This window comes from Pelecanus crispus, chromosome 6, assembly GCF_030463565.1.
Source record: "Pelecanus crispus isolate bPelCri1 chromosome 6, bPelCri1.pri, whole genome shotgun sequence".
Lineage (NCBI taxonomy): Eukaryota > Metazoa > Chordata > Aves > Pelecaniformes > Pelecanidae > Pelecanus > Pelecanus crispus.
In genome coordinates, this window is record NC_134648.1 from 31474554 (window position 1) to 31495994 (window position 21441).

General features: G+C 43.4%; 1 protein-coding gene across 2 annotated transcripts in view; it reads right to left on the reverse strand.

Moving 5' to 3' along the window:
• Positions 1-19440: 19440 nt before the first annotated feature.
• RPAP1 (RNA polymerase II associated protein 1) overlaps positions 19441-21441 on the reverse strand; it is a 43881-nt gene continuing 41880 nt past the window's right edge. For both annotated transcript variants that reach the window (XM_075712040.1, XM_075712039.1), the window contains one exon: positions 19441-21095. In XM_075712040.1, coding sequence (XP_075568155.1) covers positions 20940-21095 — 156 coding nt within the window. In that variant the 3' untranslated portion in view covers positions 19441-20939. The remainder of the gene's footprint in view (positions 21096-21441) is intronic.

Sequence of the window (21441 nt, forward strand, 5' to 3'; positions counted from 1 at the left end):
CAGCTCCAGAGCTACAGGCAATCAAAGGTCCAAATTGAACCAGCTGCTGTACAGTATCGATGAGCACTAACACCACCACCCCACCCTGCCCCCCACCTCATCCCAAAGTACAGGGACAGACAATCAGCATCCAGCTGGACATGTGGAGCAGGTGCTTCTGATACACACATGGGTCAGGGTCTTTTGCCTTTGTTTCCATTGTCCTTCCACCATTTCCTCTTTGCTGTGTGGTAAGAATGATCGGGAAACACCACCACAGCATGTGAGCATGTGTATTCCATCATCATCTGCCATTTTTAGTTCTCTTACAGGTAAAAGTGAGTGTGCACGCAGGGCTTGAAGAAGCACATCATTGTGTTACACCTGGCAACTATTCCCAGCAAACGGCACTGACTTGCTATGTCCTCCAAACCTGACTTTGGAATTCACTTTGTTATTCCCTGCCTTGGTTTCCTAGTCTCTGAAAGTAGAGACAGTACTGCTGCAGAGGCATCTGTCAGAGCTTCTTCAGAAAGGTTAGTGCTATGAAATTTCTTGATGTGAACAACATCTGGAACTTGGAGCTATACTAATAAGACTTTCCTTTTAATATAACAGCTAGATGATGATAATCAAATGATCAAGACCCCCCAAAAGACTGATCCATAGAAACACCATCCATTGCAGCAAGGCCTGCTGGATCAACTGATGGACTTGCATGTGGAAAACTGGAAATCTAGGTCTGCCTCTGGTCTGTTTCCTCTGTAACCATAGGCAGGTCTCTTCCCTGCTCTTACTTTGGGAATAAACATCTGTAAAAGAGGGGTGATGAAACTGACCTCCTTTGTAAAATGTTTTGAGATATATTCAAAACCAGTATTTTATAACAAGAGTCCAATAGCAGTACTCCTGGGAAATATATCCAAGCACACTGTCCTAACAAACATATAGTGTTGTTCATGTATGTATACTTAAGGTATAATGTTCAGGTATGCATAGTAGTGAATGAGGAACACGCTAGTTGCAACATAACCATCCACTCATTATGTGCGTTATGCATTCAGTGTCAGTGTAGTTGCTGAGCCTGTTCAGACAACTGTTACTATGGATGCAGAACTGGCAGAGAGAATAAGCCAGAGCAGCACTGCTATGCAACTGGTGGGAAACCTGGTATTGCAAATTGGGCTAAGCCCAGGCAATCAATACCAGGTTTTAAAATTAATTCAAAATGTGGAACAACCAAGTGCTTGATAAGGCTTTGAGCCAGAACTGAGAGGAGAGGGACCCGCACTCTCCTGTAGCGTATCTTTCTTAGAGCTGACCATTTCAGACTGACCACACTAACTCTTTGCTAATACCAAAAGCTTGAGTAAGGTCCCAACTGTTACGGTCCACTGAGACAAACCAGCTTCTGGCCACTTCCTCACCTTCCTGTCTTAGTTTGTCAAGGGAACAACACATTGTTACCCTGTTCATAATGAACTAACAACTCCATAGAGAGGAATGGAAACCAATGGCCAGGAGATTTTAATTTCAGTGAATCTTTAGCATAAAGAACAGGGACGTCTTGGAAAAATAAAGATTCTGAGAACAAATCTGATAATGTCACAGCTATGAAGACAAGAACCACCTAGTCCCCTGGTTAGAAAGGTCCTCCACTTCTTGTATTACCATTCTCCTTACACTCCAGGGATTATCATCTCACCTGAACCATCTTTCCCTGATAGAGGCCATTTCTTCAGCTTTTGCTGCTTAGTCTGTAGTCTCACAGCCTCCCAGACAGGAACTCTTAAATAGACAAATCCATTCCTACCATTCTTCCTAGATCATAGCATTGAGGTGCTGGAGCGTGTCCAGAGAAGGGCAATGAAGCTGGTGAAGGGTCTGGAGCACAGGCCTTATGAGGAGCAGCTGAGGGAACTGGGGTTGTTTAGTCTGGAGAAGAGGAGGCTGAGGGGAGACCTTATCACTCTCTACAACTACCTGAAAGGAGGTTGTAGTGAGGTGGGTGTTGGTCTCTTCTCCCAAGTAACAAGTGATAGGACGAGAGGAAATGGGCTCAAGCTGCACCAGGGGAGGTCTAGGTTGGATATTAGGAAACATTTCTTCACAGAAAGGGTAGTCAAGCATTGGAACAGGCTGCCCAGAGAGGTGGTGGAGTCACCATCCCTGGAAGTGTTCAAAAAATGGGTAGATGTGGTACTTCAGGACATGGTTTAGTGTAGTCTACCCTTGATTGGTTTAGTGTGGACTTGGTAGTGTAGGTTAATAGTTGGACTGGATGATCTTAAAGGTCTTTTCCAACCTAAACGATTCTATGATTATATCAGCCAAGCTCCCAAAACTCTCTTTTCAATTTCAGAGGATGAATAACTGGATCAGAAGTGGTTTCTTGATATTATAGTATCAGATAAGCAACATTAGAAAGACATAAAACATCACCTAGCTTGTTTTCAGAAATATCTAGTAATGAGACACCTCTCCTGTATAACAGGCTAGTGTACAAAAAACACCAACTGTGGGACACATGCGTTAGTGCAGCTATAAAAAAACCTAGGCAATTTCAAAAGCAATACACAGATACATTCTTTCTGCTTTATAGAAAGTAAAGTTTTGGTTTGTTTTTACAGTGAACTTTTTTTTTAAACACAAAGTGCAGCATAAACCACATGAGAACTCAGTATGCACAGACTAGTGGTGCTACAGGACAATACTGTATGAATTTTTCATGCAGCTGAGTACAACATATATCAGCTAGAACCACACCTGCTTAAATGTGAAGCAAATTAGCTCAAATAAAACTGATAGCTGTGTTTGAAAATCTTCATGTTCCGACATCCAGTCAATGCAAAATAGAAATAATTTTTTTAAAGAAGTCGTTCTTTAAGAAGGCAGGAGCCACACAGTGTCACAGCATCTATGCTTTAACAGCCTGGGTTTCCCAAAATATATCAGTGTCATTTATTCCAGTGGTAATTTTGTATGTCCTGTGCTTTTTTGAATGACAAATCCATAAGCCTCCTGAATCTGTTTTCACCATATGCCATTACCCCTCACCCCCTCTCAGCCCTGCCCCAAACCACAGCAATATTTCTTTATAGTCAGATGTTAATAAAATGGTGTCCCTCTCTAGAAGCAACTCATTACCCAAGCAAGTTGAAGGAGGTTGTCAGGAAGGCGATATTAACTGCACAGTGACCTGTGAAGGTTATTACTCCAAGACGGGAGATCATGAGGAGCGAGTACACGAGGAAATGCCTGTGGCAGCACAGAGTCCTGTCACTATGCAGCCAACACCTGCTTTTAAAAGGTTTCATTCTTCAATTCCCTTTTTTCCCCCCAGAGGCCCAGGATGAAGCTACGTGCCGGTCTATAAGGGCTGCCTCCCAGCACACGGCAGCAGGGCAGCAAAAGACGAGGTGTGTGCCAGAGAGACTGGTGGCACCTTGCTGACAACATCCATTATGGGAGAGGCAGGGAACACCTGTGTGCTGGGACAGATGGGCTAAGCAAAGAGCACTCTGCGACCAGACCACAAACCATCCCAACGCTTTGTGGTGAAAGGACGTAACTTTGGTTCTGTCCCTGTGGGGCTGGGGTCCCAGTCGTGAAAGGGCCAGGCTGGCTTAGGAGAACACCCACGTGAGCTGGTACTGCTGAAGGCTGGTGAAGAGTGCACGGTTATTCTGGGACAGAGGAGTTGTCATAAGGCAGGCTATGTGCAGATCATAGCGATGAACTCTTCCCTGGGTCCTGCACTCCAGCATTGAGAGCACACACAGAAACAGACAGGAAACAGAACTTACCCCTCTCACAGGACGACCGAGATAGCGGACAGGGAAGTGCTGAGAAGCGAGCCCTTGATCTCACCACTGTCAGTTACTTGTGAATTTAGGGCTTTCAAACAACAAATGTAGTCAAAACACATCAGCAAATTCAGACAAGCTGACTAATTATGATATTATAAAGAAAATCCATATTTTCCCCCAAAAAATTCATTATTCACAAAAAGATTCCACACAGTTGAACTTAGGCCTCAGTTTATCAAATACCTCCTCTCTCCCGTTCCTTTTCTCTTCTGTTTTGCCTAGACCACAAGCTCTTCAGAACAAAAGCTGCCTCTTCCCAGCCTTCTCCATAGTACTATATTCATTCACCACACCTAACCCGGAGGGTTCCTGATTCCGACAAGAGTCCCCAGGCACCTCTCTAATTGAAGTAACTTTGTTAAGCCATAGAAATTAAAGAAAACAAAACAGCTCCAATTCATGTTACAGAGGTTTGAACACAGTGAAAGTACAGATCAGAAAGATCAGAAGGTGTTCAAGTTCCTGTGGCAGAACAGACTCAGTGGTCGCCTCTTACAATTTATATGGTATATGTTTTCAAAACAACACATGCTCAAACTTCATGTTTAACAGGAAGACCGTGGACAGGAAGCACTGCATAAGCATAGGGCTCCTTTCAAGCAGCACTGAGCATGGTTACCCTAAGCTCAGGTGGCATTTGGGAACAGCTCACACAGAGGATGCCTCCACTGAGTACAGCTGGCAGATGTTGAGCTCATTTTACCTGTACTCTGAGACAATCCAAACATCTGGTAACTGCATTAGCACAGCACTGAGCTTGTATTAATTACCCCAGTTCTGGCTTTTAATTCAGGTTTTGGTTGGCAATACAGGAAACCTGAATTTTTGGTTCTTCATAGCAGGTTAGTAGTGGCACAACTGCATAATGCAAAATACCGAAGTGGTGTGATATCACTCTGCTGGTTCACACTTTATACTGCTGAGACCCAGCAGGGTAGGAGGCATAGACCACTCAGTGGGGAACCACAGATTCAGGCTCATAGCTGACTAACAGAGACATAGTTCATTCAGTTTAGAGCACAGGCAGCATGTACCCATTTTAGTCTGAACACCGTACAGCTATTTCCCAAAGTAGCAAAATGCCTATCCTGCTTGCATTGGAAAACTTTCCTCCTCCTGGTGGGACAGTGTAACCACCCTTACAGAGTTTAATGAAACTAAGAATGGAAAGCTCCTGGTGGGAGAAAGAATTGCAAAGTCTAATCTGCTGTAATGGATTAATTCTGTCCTGAAAAACATCCTGGGCTGAGCTTTCAGCCCCTTTCCTCTTAAATATCTGGGACAGTGTTGAAAAATGCATGTGCCACCATCGCTGAGAAATGGACAACTTCTTTCCATTCCTCTTCCATTTGCTGCATAAACAGGCCAATCGCAGAGTCAGCAGCCATGGCAATTTCTGAATCAATATTTATCAAGCCCTTCTCCAACTGCTATTTCATGCCTCATTGGTCAGAGAGCATCCTCTCCAAGTGAGCCAGAAAATCCTGACCTTGCAAATGACAGAGGAGCTGCTTGAGGATTGCAAAGTAGAGCAGTTCCCCTACTTTAAAAAAAAATAAAAAAATTTAAAAAAATCACAATTCATGTGAGTGTCCTCATGGCATTACACATTCTTCTTCCACCCCTTTCCTTTCTCCCATCCCTTCTTTCAGCAGCTACCCTTTAAGATAAAGCTTCATTTAAGAACTCTAAACAAACAGGTTGTTCATTAGCAAAAACCAAGCTACATGAAAAGGACATTAGTCATGGATACCCGCAAGGGAATCTGTTTTGGGGTGGGTTTTTTTTTTTCCTCTGTGTGTGTACTTTTAATGACATAGAAGATTGATTTCTCCCCCTCCCCCTCCCCTAGGCGTACTGAGTGAGTTCGCAATTATTCCATCAAACAAAAACAACTGCAACAATTAGGGGGAACAGACTAACAGAAAGAAAGGTATTTGGGGGCACAAAGATGCTATCCTCCATCCTGGCACTCCACAGAGGAGACTACAGAGGGCAGAGAAGCCTGAGAGGTGCCAAGTGCTGTAAGATCACCTGTGGAAAACAGATCGCCAAAAATCAACCAACAGCTCAGGGACATTTGAAAGGAAAGAAAGCATTGCCCTTCCTAGTGAGAGAAAATTACTTGTTATAAAAACAAATATGTCTATGATTCTTTGAAGAGATGAAGTGGTGTTACTTACCAGCACACCCTCTGAAGTCTATGGATTGCATCCAGGACCCATTCAGGCAAATTAGTATTAACTGTGCACTTTAGTCCAGGAAGGATTCACAGTGCCACACAATCTGGTACCACAGCATGTCCCTCTGCTGCAGCCTGACATGCCTGAGGTTTTCTGGGAAAATACATGTGTACCTGAACACCATCAAAATATACACTTAAGGCTGAAGGTGAAGAATTGTTCCTGCCAGAAAGAGACTGAAAACAAACACAATCAAAGTGTACATGTGAAGGATCAGAGAGGAGTCATAGCTCTTTTTTTTTTTTTCTCAAACAGAAGAGGAGAATGCCTCCAAGCACACAAGGAAATTGCATCTTCGAGTTTCCTCTGAGTCCCAAGCTAAGCAGAGAATTTCTGGACCTTTGACCACCGTAGTATAGATGCCTTAGGCCTTCTCTGTACAGGTCCGTTATTCAAAACAAAGCAAAAAATAGGGATGATTTCTGTGTACATTTTCCTTTCATTAATCCCCGTTACTATTCTGGGAACACTTCTCCCAAAGCAGCTTCTCTGTTTACTATTTCTCCCCCTCTTTTGCTTACAAGCTAATATACAAGCTTGTATATTATATACAAGCTGCTCTTTTCATTTTATTTTAATTATTTTTGTAAGGTCTAGCTATATCCTACTTTGTTCTTTTCAGCTTTCCTAAACAGGTCCTCCCAGTTCTTCAGTCTGACTCTTTTCTGAGCTCTGCTCAAAAGATCACATCACCACATTTCAAATATTACACTGCACTCTGCCTTTGAAACTCTCTCTACTTATTCAGAAGGTTGTCTTGTTCAGAGGAGTTTTGCCATGGGATGTCATTTGGGTGTCAGCTCCACATTATGTAAAGTGATGCAGCTTATCACCACCTTGATCCCTGGGAAGAGGCCGCTGTCTGTGCACACCCAAACCCAATGACCCCCATTGGTGCTTTGTTCCTAAGGAGCCCAAGCTGACCTCTCTCAACCTCTTTTGTACAGGTTTATTTCTCCAGTTCAGCCATGTTTCATATAATCGCCCCTGTTTGAATTCTTCTGTATTGACTTCTGTCCAGATTTTAAGACATTTAATTGCATTTGTATTTATGTGGTACTCACAACGCTTTCCACATTAGCAGCATCAGTGAACTAATGGGCTATTTGTTATTTCCCAGATCATTAGTCAAGGCCTTGAATAGAACAAGCCCTTCAGCAATACTCATCTCTGCCCAGGACACTGCTCCTCAGTTTCATTGCTACCATTTACCATTTTCTTACATATGCAGCCCTCCTGCTCACTCACAGACCATGAGATAGCACCTTCATGCATACCGATGTAAATGCATTTTTCATCACTTTTGCTGCATACAAAATGCTTTAACAAAATCCCAAGTGTTTGGGATTCTTTCTTTCTGCATTTCTGCCAGCCAATCAGTTAGCACCGTGTTTTCCCTGAGATAAATATATGCCACAGATACGGCAGTTACTGCAGTGGAAAAAATTCTTATTGCATGAACAGTGGGATAGAGGAAGCTCAGTTTCTTATGCATTATCTCCTGCTACATTCTCATCCACATCTCCTAAACCTGACTTGATAGTTTCAGGCTCCTGTGCCTTTCCTTGTTTTACAGGGTGGCACACCAGAAGGGCAGGATGCTCTGTGGCCAGTCTGGACCCACACAGCTACTGAATGGCCTGCCAATAGGCGTGTATTAACTGGCCAGCTGGCTCCTACCAGACTGGGAAGACATGGGCAGAAATAGCTGAGCTCTTCTCTCAGCAGAGGCACTAACAGATGCCTGCTGCTCTTCTACTCAGCCACAAGTTCCTATGAAACACACAGGGACTTGATATATTCACTTTCTGTTCTGTTACATTGGTTTCAAATGTTATTAGAGATTCTGAAGGATAGCAGGATTCCCCAGACCTCATTCCTGAAGGAACCAGCCTAAAACCATGTTTGTGTTAGTCTGCACATGTGCGCACTTGCAGCGACAGTCATTTGGGAGTCAGTCATGGTAGCAGATGCACCTTGTCAGGGTCCTAAAGACTCAGCAAGAGTGGTACCTGCAGTCAAGCTCTGTGCAAGGTCAGGGACCTAAGTTTGAAATTGCGTTGGGTAAACAATATACTTTAAAAAGGTGAATGTTTGTTGAGGTGAGGTGGTATCAAAAGACCTTATTCGGGCTTCTCAGCCTAACGGTCACTGGCAAGTCCAAAGCTGTGAAGGCTGAACCTCCACAAAAGCAGCGAGGGGGATTTGGTCATGGTAACAGAAGAGGAAAAGAGGGAAAGACTTGCACAGGGATTACTCTCCCTCTGTCACATACTTCCAGGGAGACCTTGGACAACTATCTTAGTAGTCTGTGCTGTATTTTCCCATCTGTCAAACAGGAGAGAGAAACAGACCATTCCAAGCAGGCATCAGACTGTTTAGTGCATTAGTGTTTATAGACTGCTTTGAGATATACTGATGGGGGGGGGGGGAACCAAAATTGGGGGGAGGGGGGAGAATATTGAGGATCACATTTCAAGGCACCAACTTTAAAGGTGTTCCTCAGCGTTCAATTCTAGGGCCAGTTCTGTTCAATACATTTATCAACAATCTGGATGCAGGAGTTGAATGCACCATTAGCAAATTTGCTGATGATACCAAACTGAGAGGTGCTGTTGACTCTCTTGAGGGACAAGATGCCTTGCAGAGGGATCTAGATAGATTGAAGCATTGGGCTATGATTAATGGGATGAAATTTAACAAGTCCAAATGCCGGATTCTGTACCTAGGATGGAGTAATGCTGGGCACAAGTATAAACTGGGAGAGAAGTGGCTGGAAAGCAGCCCTGCAGAAAGGGTGCTGGTTGACAGTAGGGTCAATATAAGTCAGCAGTGTGCCCTGGCAGCCAAGAGAGCAAACCACATTCTGGGGTTCATCAAACACACCCTAACCAGCTGGTCAAAAGAGGCGATTATCCCACTGTAGTCAGCATTGGAGCGGCCTCACCTTAAGTAATGTTCTGGGCCTCACAATTCAAGAAGGACATGAAGGTCATTAAACGCGTCCAGAGGAGGGCAACAAAGCTGGTGAAAAGGCTGGAAGGAATGGCCTATGAGGAGCAGCTAAGGACTTTGGGCTTGTCTAGTTTGGACAAAAGGAGGCTGAGGGGCGACCTCATTGCTCTCTCCAGCTTCCTGAGGAAGAGAAGTAGAGAGGGAGGTGCTGATCTCTTCTCCCTGGTGATAGGACATGTGGGAATGGTTCAAAGCTGCACCAGGGGAGGTTTAGACTGGACATTAGGAAGCATTTCTTTACCGAGAGGGTGGTCAAACACTGGAACAGGCTTCCTAGAGAGGTGGTCAATGCCCCAGGCCTGTTGGGGTTTAAGAGGCATTTGGACAATGTCCTTAATAACATGCTTTAACTTGGTCAGCCCTGAATTGGTCAGGCAGTTGGACTAGACGACTGTTATAGGTCCCTTCAACTGAAATAGTTTAGTCCATTCTAGACAGCAGAGTGCACAGGCAACAAAAACATGAAGCAAGCCTTTCAAGTTTGCTGTGCCAGCTCAGAGCTCTGGGACAAGAAGTTTCCTCTAGACAAGTACACATTGCTGACTTACCTTCTGGAGATGATTCAGAAACTCTGACTGATGTACAATAACAGCAGTGACGTTTTCATTTTTTTTGTACTTGGCTTCCTTCTCCACCCACCTCTTTGGAAAGGACTGATTGCTCCTACATTTCACTGCATCCCTTTTCACTGCTGGTGCCAACCAAGTCCCTCAAGCAAGGCTGTTGCATTTGACCTTCAGAGTCCGTGAGTCAAACAGTATGGTGTGACCAGCTCACGGTCTGCCATTCATGGGCACATCAGTGATGAAGTTACCCAGACTGCCAGCCAACCATATGACTACAGCATCCTAAATAGCTTCCAAATCAAATCAAGGGTAATAATATATTGGTGACTCAAGAGAGAAAAGCCTTTTGTCTCTGAACAAATTTATTTCTCTCTGAAATTAAGACCCGATTTCAATTTCACCTCCTCTGCTGCTGCTGAAATGAAGCTGCTAAAAGCACAGATGATGTGCAGCAACGTCCTCTTTGGGCTAAACAAAACTTCATAATAAACAGATGGAAGGACTTGGCACAGCTCATTCCTTGGGCACCCTGAAATAGGAGAACATTTTCGTTTGTCCATTTTCTCCCACATCAGATAACATCTGGCTCTGTCAGGGAGATCTTACTGCAGAGACACATTTCCTTGCTGCAGGCCAAACAGGCCCTTGACAGGAACCACATGAATACACACTTTTGTGCTATCAAACAACGCTACAGGGAACGTGCTTTTGTGGGCAACCTGGAAATCATATGGCCACATAGGAACATGCGTGTGAGAGGGTGGAAATCAGATGGCCACACCATATAAACAATGAAGTTGTGAGCCGGGTCCATGCTCTATACCTCTGCTATAAAGAAAAACACTTGCTATGTTATATATAATATGCTAAGAATAGTTGGGAGGGAGAGCTCCTCTAATTTCCTAGCACATGCCTTTTCAGAGTGAAGCTAGGGAACCAGAAAGGTTTTGCTTATAAGATTCCTAGAGGCTTTTTAAGGTATGTACACATGCACAGACAAAACACAGTTAACTGTGAAATGCTTAAAGCAGTACTGGCATGGTATACACACCTGCTGCACTTACGCAGTTTGCTATGGCTGCAGTTTTACAGTAAGAGGCGATGAGGTGCCTTTCAGAGAGGAGGCCATGTAGACAGAAAGATGAGCTTACCCAAAAAAAAAAAAAAAAAAAAAAAGCATTGGGAACTGTATACCCTCCTGAACAACCCAGGAATTAATTGATTTTCAGGCCTAGATCAGTAATTAGTTCTGTGCATAGCAGCAGATGACAGACATACAACCTGGAAAATATTCTTCACAGTCTCACTTTGGCCTGCCGTGAAAAGGGAAAAACAAATCAAAAAGATACATCAAAACAAAAACTTGTTAGAAACCTCCTCAGGCAAGGAATATGGCAAGGGACTAAAAGCTTTGATGGCATTTAGACTCCTGGCTATACAAATCTCTTCTAAAATAAAGCAGTCTCTAGAATAGATAGTCAGATCAGACAATGACAGATCAGTAGTTATAAGTTCATGATCTTTCAGATGAGACATAAAACTGGGTCCTGACCTTGTATGATCATTAAAGATCTCATAACGCTTTTTGCAAAAAGAGGGTGGTTAATCCCACTGGTCTGGAAACAATCCAATTTAGGTAACTACCTAAATCAATCTTACAGATTCATCTAAATACAGTACTCTCCTCTGTTCTCCAGGCTAAAATAGCATGCGGCATTTCTGTGTGCTGTAATACATGACTAAAAGAGTCCTTCCTATTTCAGCATTAGGTGAAGCAATCTTTGTATATGCACTCATTGCCACTCCTACAAGGGGGTTATGAACCTTAACATTTGCTAAGGAACTTGGAGATGCATAGTACAATGGATAAGAAATTTATTACGATGTTCAACACAATTCAGTTTTCATGAAACCCTTTCCACACTAGAGTAGTTAGAAATTAGAGCTTCCCAAATTTTGCGTGCTAACAGATAAACTACAAACACAGGAGCGTAGAATGCTTATGCCTTTGCCACTCAATAAGCTTATCAGACAATATTCAAATAGAGCCAGGGTCAAGACCGGGACAGGTTGATATTGCCTGAATTACGGCCACTGAACACATCGACGGTCAGCAGGTGAAACTATAGGTGGTCCAAACCAGTAAATTTTCAAAACATAAGGATAGGGGTCTTTGATAGGCATTAAAGGAAAACACATGGGTTCATCCTAAGCACAACTTCCATCTTCCACCCAGAACGACTCCTAAGCATGTCTCATTTTCAAAATTTCTTTACAAATAGCATCACCACGGGTCCCAAAACCTCCTGGGGATCATTCAATACGGAAATCCATAGGAGTAGATGAGAGAGCAGACAAAACCAAACAACAGAAGCATCAACTGTGCTATTCAGTAAGGAGTTAGTCTCCCAACATAGTCAATAATTACCTCTTAGAGGAATAAAGCAGCAATAAAATCCTGAAGGCACACACACCCTGAGCTACAGAAGATATGAAATAGGGATGTAGTAAAACAGTGTGGAATTTTTACTCTAATAAAAATGTAAGAGGACAATCACATCTGTCACCAGAAAGATTAAGCTTTGAGAGGTATAGTGTCTTAACATGAGCATGCCTGCACACACATAAAAGAATGCGTGGGTCAGGGTGAACCTCTGGATACTAACAGTGAAGGCTGATTTTGAATTGAGCTCTCCATTCACAATTATCTGTCAAGGCAAGTATGTTATCATTTTACAGCTAGATGAAAAGGAGAGCTTGTTATCAAAGAAGCACTCAATTATGGTTACTTACAGCACTTACCTCTCATAATCCTTTGGCATTACTAACCAGAGGCCGTGATTCCATTCCCATTAAAATCTAAGAATAGATTCCCTGGGGAAAAGATCAAGGCTAATCTGCAGATGATTTCAGAGATGTTCTCACCTGCATCATCCCAAAGCAGAACATTGAAGTTTTCTTCACCAGGAAAGCCTACTAGGTTACCATTTTCCCAGTCTTCACTACCTATTTACCTCAACAGTCTCACTACCTAACCAAAAGCCAAACACAAAAAAAGGATCCAAGAACAAGTAGTTTCTCATGATGAAGCTTGCTTCTTTGATGAGCGTGCAAAATAAGAGCACATGACAGGTTTTTTTAACGCATGCAACTTCCTGGTAAAACATTGTGCACTGAAGTCAAGAGAGCACAACCCCAGTAGGACTCTTTCATGCTCACTCTTTCCTGTTCCTCTCACTCTGGGAACAAAGCTGGCAAGCCAAAAAGGCACTTACAGTATGCAGTAAGGAAAGTGTGGGAGCATTTTCCAGTTACTGATTTAGTACAATTTGTTGGAACAATATGCGGTTACCAAAAAAGAAGCCTGAACTAAACCACGAACTACATTTATCACACTCTAAGAACCTTGTTCCTATAATAATTAATTCTTCCTAAGTAGTCTGTTGAGGATGAACCAGAAAGTAAGAATTCACCTTTGGGTACAATTTTGACACGGTCACATTTAAGTTCACTGTAGCATGAGAACAAAGTGGAAACATCAGGAAATTGGGAACGCCTTTCACATCAGAACAGCTGTTAGCCCAGTAATTATGGTCTCCCACATCATGAGAGATTACCCTAACCTCAGGCTATTGGTCTTTCTGGGATGCATCGTATTTTCTCTCTAGTTTAGACCAGAAACTGCATTCTGGAAAATGTTCCTGGCAAGGGTTTAGTATGACTATAAAACTGCATTTTCTGTTTAAATAAAGGCCAAGAATTCCATGCTAGATTATTGCTTCCTTACTGCTTCTTTCTTCCATCTGCAGCTAGCTATAGGAATGACCAAAATAAATAGCTCCAGAAAGCTGTAAGCAAAGATTGCTGGTTCAAAGGGAAAGTTAGGTTGCAAAATAGAGAATAGTTTCCTAAGCTTAAGTGCATCTTGGTAGCAGAAGAGAATTGTACAAGGAGACAAACAATTTATTGTCCCTAAGACAATATTGGCAATTACATACTAATTCTAGAGGAGGTCTGCAAAATGCACAGGGCACACCTGCTAACTTTTCCGACAGCGAAATGTTGGGCCTTCATGGCACCAGTGCACACAGAATGAAACTGTTTGACTCATGATGCACATTCACAGTCACTGCTGAATACAAATACCCAAGTTCTGCATCCTATTTTTAACTTGCAAATTTTACTGTTACAAAAAAGATAAGCCCCATCACCACCACCAAAATTTGAGCTTCAGAGATGGCTATAAAACATAAAACGTGCTGATAAGAGCTCATTGCAAAGAAGCACGGTCAGCGAGCCCACACTCTCCTCCATAAATATTTTAAGTGTTCACGAAATGGTAGCAAAGAGAGAGAGACACACACTAAAAAGTATACTTTACATCCCCTTTCCTCCCACTCCTTTTCACAGTGGACAGACAGGAGGAGAGCAATGGCAGCTCCTGCCTGAAGATTTCATTGATCCAAACCTGATCAATCTTACAGCAGACAGTACCAAGAGGAACAAAAATGAGCCACCATCTGTAGTGTCTTCTGGATGGCAGCACAACTAACATTTTGCGAGTGAGCTGATGCTTGTGTCAGAGACAAGAGATGCATGATGCTTTAGCAGAAACTTTTGTATCACTCTAGATTTATTTTTGCTAATCTATATTGAAAGAAATATAGATGCCAGGAGTAACAAGTTGCTTTTTTGTGAAGGATGCTAACAACATATCTTCACAGTTGCACGGCACGCTTGTGTGGCTGTTTGTTTTTGTATTGTTGCAGTGTGACACAAACCAGGCTCCCTTCGAAACTACACTTCACTACTGGCGACACGATACCTGAAGCTAATTCAGAGCTCTTCACACTTCCTGCTGCTCTGAAGAGATCAAAGAGCCACCCTGAATGTACACAGTGAGGGAAGCTGCTAACAAAAGCCCACACGCACTGAGGAAGCCTAGAATATCGTTTTGGAGATGTGCTTATTGATTTTATGAGCTTACCATGGTGGAAGTGATAATGAAGGTGAAGAAAAGTCACTTGATAAACAAGCGCCAGTCTTGCTTTCAGCAGACAGATCCAATAGATTAATTGCTAAAGTGTCGTCAATTATCTGACAGATCAGACCCAAACGGCATGGTGTGCTTACACCACCTACACAGCAGGCAATCTGAGTCTTAAAAGCAAAGTTACAGCCTTCTTTGCTGTAAGGTTTCCAAATGGGCATGTTGTGCATGTTATTTATGGACATCTGCCCAGACCTTCAGATGAACGCCCCGAGAGATGTGAGCTTCCACCTCAAACTCAGCGGCGACATCTCAGTTCCCCGGTTTAACTATTGACTTACTGATTGCTTCTGCAAACAGCCAAAAGAGTGAGAAAAGCCAACGGAGAAGAACTAGAAGTTACTATGATGGGGGAATATTCAAAATAGAAAGGCCAAGACAGGGAGGGAAGGAGAGCCGAGTGAAGGTCAATGGGGACAGGGAAGAAAACACACAAGGGGAGTAGTGGGGGAGGGGGACACTGTTGAGAGAGAGGGGGAACCACAAACCTCACCTCAATGTGAGAGACCCAGAAACAACAGCACCCAAAATCTGAGCCACCCTCTGCACTCACCGGCTCTCTCAGTCCTTCCCTTTGTCCCTTCCCAAAGCCTCAGACTGGTCTCTATGGTCAGGGAGCAAGGTTGTGCTGTGGCAGGACCTCCAGCACCTGCTTTCCTGCTCCCCCATCCCCTCAGCTACTGCCAGGACTGGGCTTCTTCTGCCTCCCTCCTCCTCTACACCATGCGGCCAGAGGAGCCCGGGGCCTGCCAGAGCCCCCTCAGTGCACCCCAGGGCCCTGCAAACCACCCCAATGTGAGGCCTCGCTGAGGACAGGATGAGCACAAGGCTGAGGACTCAGGCAACCCTCCCTCCTTCCTTGGGGGAAGCGTGAGGCAACCATCAGCGTAGCCCCAAAAAAACAGCAATTGCCTCAGCCAGGCAAAAGCCTCGACGCAACAGGAGTGCACCAGCCCTGGCCCTCAGCATGTGAAACACATGGTTTAACACTGCCAACCTGGTCCATGGCCTCGACAGCCCCTGCCAGCCACCCGGCGCTCCAGAAAAGCCCATAAAATGGTTGAAACGCAGTATCTTCTTCCTGTCGCTGCTGCTGCTGGCCCCTCCACAAGCTCTCTGAGGGCTGGTGCTGGGCCCAGGTGTCCCCCGTTACCCACCCAGCCCCACAGCTGCCACCCCTCAGGACAGGCTCCCAGCACCCAGATTGTTCCAGAAAACTTCCTTCCAGCCTTAGCAATCAACTAATGCACCAGCCTCAGATTTTAGCATACACTGTCACACATGTGGCTGTCCTTTGACATCGGTAGTATTTCTAGGTCACACAAGCCCCCTTTTTTTGTTGTGGCCTGGACAAGCTGCTGCTTCATAACAAGCATTAGCATCAATGGTCTGGTTTGTCATCCATGTTAGATTGGGGCGGGGGGACATAGAGGGTAGATGACCCTGGCCTTCCTCATATACCTTAGACTGTCTATATACAGTACTTTCTAGAAATATCCATTGCCCTTACCAGACTTACGAGCTGGTTGCTCAACAGACAAGATAGTACTGCAAAAACATTGCCCAGGGGCAGGATAAAGGATACTGCTCTGGTCTCTGGAGCCACAGGTGTCTGCCAGTATCTGCTAGTTATGCCCCGGCAGAAAATAAAGAACTGGACCCAAAGATGGGGCAGGTGTCACTCTGTCTAAAACATCCTTTGTTTGTTAGTAACCTGCACACAGCTATTGCTCAGGGTCAGGGCTGGCTGGAGGCTCACCATGACACTGCTGGTGCAGCATCTGGTCCTTTTGCACGATATCACTTCAGTTGGGTTGAATTAGAGCTCTTCACGCTCTTCTTTGGGCTGGCCAGAAATCCACATACAGCATTTTTGTAACAGCTGTTTTGAGAAACAAGATTACCACAAGAAAGGGAAGGAGGGGACCACACAGTGGCCATTTCACCCCTGCATACAAACACCACTCATCATGGAAAACAACAGCAGTTCTCAGAGCATGTCTTCACAGTGCATTCTCCATTCAAAGGGGGGGAAAAACAGCCAGTTTTTAGGAACTAGGGCAAAGGCCAGTGAATTACCATAAAGTTATCTATACAAGGGAGATCAGAGGGCCAGCTTTGTGAATGGAGAGCTTATAAGAGCTTCTGTAAGCTGAAAGAAAACACGTGTTGCTCCCCGATTTGATGAGCAGCCGGAGGCAGCACTTCATTGATGAGAGATTTCCAAGGACAACTTTGCGAGAACTGGGAAGGAGCAAAAGCGACGATTAACATGCCTTTCTGCTCTACTTTCTGTCTGACACCAAAAGAAACGCGTTCATCTGACCTGTAGTATATTTATACACCCACATCTTATGGCTTGTTCTATCTGTCTGTGACTTCATCAGCAAAAGGTGTTTAGGGTTTGCCTGATACTAAGTGGCCACAGAATGCATTAGTCTAGAAATGGATTACTAAATTCCACTGTCAAACTGAAGTAGTCAATATGCAAGTGCTTTAATCATATAATGCTTCATGTGTACTTTACTGTTAAAAAGTTCCCATACAGTGGGGTTTCAGTCCTATTTTGATTTCTTCCTTGCCTAACTCTTTACTTTCTTCTGCCAGGCTTTGTCCTACCCCAGTGTGTAGTACAGCCAGCTACTGAGTTGCATATATCTTCTATGGGAACTGCCCCTGCTCAGCAAAGTGGGCCAAGTCACCAGATAGGGGTCCTAAACTCAGGGAATTTAAACCACTTACACAGTCAAAGGATCACAAATCAACTCCATTTCTTCTAGGTAGAAGTCCAAGGTGATGACTCTCTCTCCCCTTTCAAAATGCAAAGAAAGATTCAGTAGAATGCAGAAAACTGCTGCCATTAAAGTTACAGGATGCAAAACTGTGACAGCCCCACCATCTTGCCTGCCAACTCAAGAGCAATACTAGAAGGATTATCTTCAACTCCTCTGCAGTCCAACCACTTGTTTTTAAAACATTGTTGCTGCCTTCCAGCACAGCCCCTGCTGAATTTATCCCATTACAGATTCCCACTGTTCCTACATGAGATAACATCAGTAACTTGGATGAAACCAAGCATTTTCTAGCCACAAAGGATGAGAAGATGGGGGGGTGTTTCTTTCTAATAATTAAAAGACAGCATCTGTGGGGGTTTTTTGTCTTCTGATCAGTTATCAGACAACATACACTGTTCTGAGTTAGAGACACTTCAACCCCAGAAACCTGTTTGTCGGTCGTCTTTCAGCAGAATTATTTTCTTCTCAAAGAAAACTTAAGCTTTTAGTAATGACTTAAGAAATCACATTGATTTTTGGGACGGTTTTGATTTTCTTCATCTCCGCATTTACTCTGATCAGGATTAAACTGGATTAACAGAACTGTCACACCTTGGTCCTGCTTCAGACTGCATTCAGTTTAAGTTTTAAGCTTCCATTCGCTCTACCAGGATTTTTACAAAATGCTCTTGCTGGCAAAGCACTAAATGACTCTTAGGAACCAATCACATAAATTATTTAATTCGCCACACTTTCTCCAAAAACATATGCAAAAATAAAAAGTGCAGAAAATTCAAACCAGGTTTAAGGGTTGGTTGGGTTTTTTTAAGTCCCAATTGCCCTGAAGCCGAGAAAGCTTGCATTTAAACTAAAGCAATGCCCTCTAGTGTTCTGCAGAGAAATCTGGCACAAGGCTGCCCAAAGCCTTAAAAAATTCAAGCTTAGGATTGCTGTACCATCCCAAGTGACAGTCAAAGTTTTGAAAGCTTACAGCTCACATGCAGCATCCTTAGAATGTTCTGCATGCAACTGTAGCCTGCAGAATGATTTGGGATCCTTTCCTTCCCTCCATTGCTGATGCTTGCACCAGAACTTCATGTCAAAACATGTAGGTATTTTCTGGGCATACACTGACAGCTTGAGGAAGATCCGGGAACAAGAGGGGGTTTTGAGAATCAGGCAAAAGCCTGATCCTTTACTTCCCAGAGTTCATAAAATAAATGAAATCCACCTCCTCTCTCATCACCTACAAATACCATCCATGGACAGTTTTTTACTGTCTTCCCACTTGTGGGACATGACAAGTCACATAATACCCACCCTGCACCTCCCCCACATACACACAGAATTTGGTACCCTGTGTTAATGACCTACCACACAAGCAGGATGATGCCTTTCGCCTAAAGAGCTCTCTTACAGAGCTCCAAAGCTTAGTGGATTTCCTCACAGAAGTAGCATTTCCAAAATCCTGATAAATTGCAAAGAGAACTATCCAAACTCAAGAAAGATTTAAATAAAGGAGAGCATTCTCATAGTTCCTCCCCCCCCAAAAACAAGCTGCAGAGCTATCAAAATATTTATTTACACCCTGTACATATTACAAAATTCAACTTTGCATCACACAAAGGACTGGAAGAGTTTTTATAACTGGAGGTCTGAAAAGCAAAAGGCAAAGTCCTCGATGAAGGCTGCTCTTAAATGGGCAGCTAGGAGTCCTTAAATTTTACCATCCATTGCTCTTGAAAGACAACTGCTGGGCTTTTACCATCTAGACAGAATAGAAACTTGAATGCCTTTGACTGAACTTTTAATAACATCAAGTACTTTTAAAATAATTAACAACAAAAAACCCCCACTGTGCTTTTGTTACTTTATGTGCCATTGATCTGCAGCACAGAGAAACCACAGACCAAAAGCTGCAACAGAAGAAAAAAAAAAGGGGGGTGTGTGTGAAGAGAGAGATTAAAATGAAACATCGTTTCTGAAATAAGGGGGAAAAAGATGAAACGGTGTATTTCCTGGCAACCTAAGGGAGGATTAGTACACTTAGAAAACTGCCAATACAAAGACAGCACCACAGCCATGAAGTTGCTAGCTGGAATTTGTTTCTTGTCTGAAACAATTCCAACAATTACAAAGTGGGCTATTAACAGTGTTTCACACTCTTACTAGGACATTCACTGGAGCAAGGTTAATATAGGCATGGTTTCTTTGGAGGGAAGCTAGCTTGGCCTATTTGATAGGTAAAGAGCTCAGGTCTTCAGGCTAGGCATCATCCTGCCCCTTCCAGAGGAATGTATTCGTAAGAACAAAACAGAAGAAATAACTTCAACAAGTTTTGTTCATAAAAGTAAGTTCTTCAAACAAAACCCTGCCAGAGTGACTGTAGTTCTGCAAAAATTATTGGATATAAATGAAACATCCAGTGAGATCACACCTAGGGTAAATTCTGGACTTGACCTGGCACTTGTGATGAGCCTTTTAGGGCACTGTATTTGTAGCCCTTGTGTCTGAGGCTGTAATACAGAATTTGGATGTAGAAGTGGGATCAAATTAGCAATTTTTAAAATCAGGTTTAAGCTTAGGAACTCCACTATAAAATTTAAATTACATTCCCCTCTTCTCAGAGGGCAACCAATATACATTCTATTCAAACAAGCAGATACTTGGGTTTTTTTTTCTCTAATGGGGAGTGGTTTCTGCCAAGCATCCTGCCCTGCAAAGAAATTATTTTTGATCTTGCTATACATGTTACAAAATTAAGGGAGAAAAGAAAGCAGTTTAGAGACTATCTAAAAGACAGCCAAGTGGGGATATTCAGTGTTTGTATCACTGCACTAGGAAATATTATTTCTTAGAGGTCTGACACAATACATCTGTGTGACTGATTGTGTGCACAGAACACTGTCCTGGAGAAACTGCTTGCATATACATCTATTTTTAAAAAAGGCTCTCAGGATCAGCTTCTTCCCTGCTGTATTGTCATTTTATTTGCAGGGGATAGTGTGGAGAAAGGACCATTCAAAACTCAGGAAAGCAAGGGAAAGACCTGGGGAAGACAGACATCGTCTCGAAAACCCACAATCTCCAGCCCACCTGAATGAAATAGGTTTTCTACTTCCTTCAACAGGAAGTTTTCAATAGTCCAGTGCCTCTCAGACACATTGTCACCTTCTCTGGGGAGAAGTAGAACAACCTGAAAGAGAATGGAGGAAAATGCTCCAGCATTCATCATGGAGAGGTTACACACATATTGCCATGTCTTGAGAAGATGTGTATTGTTCTGCAGGGCTGGGAGCATTCTACTAGTGCTTCACTTTGTGAAGATGCCAAGAGTGTCCAGGTAAGACACTGAAACTTTCTAAAGTGCACGTAGTTTCATCAGTGAAGCATAAACTGAGCTCTTCCATTCTTCCCCTTGGCCGTCTTGCACAAGTGTTTTGCTATGAGACTAGCACTGGTGCATTCTCCTTATTTTCCTTCTGTGTCACCATCTGCAGGTACTTCAGTCGCATGGGAGGGAGCTGCTCATAAAGGTCAAATCCCAAAGGGCTCTCTGCATTCAGCAGTCTGTAGTAGAGTAGGTGCTTTTTCAAGGTCTGAAGAAAGAAACAGCAGCCATTAAGCACGTCTGAACAGAACCTAATCTTTTCCACCCTGTCTCCAGCACAACATAGCGACCTGCCAGACAGTACAATTCCATCATGCCCAACATATTTAATTGCATCATCTTCAATAGAAGAGCTCTAAAAGGTGAGTTTCTTTCAAGAAAGTTCACTTTTGATTTGCATGAGATTTCCTCTTTTGAGCACAACTCCACTGTCTCCTCAACAACCCCTCACAATGACTTCTTGCCAGAAGCCCAAATGGGGTTTTGAGTGGGATCTAAGAATTTACCCTGGACACTAAACATAAAGGTCCAAATGTTGCCTCTGGGTGGGTTTG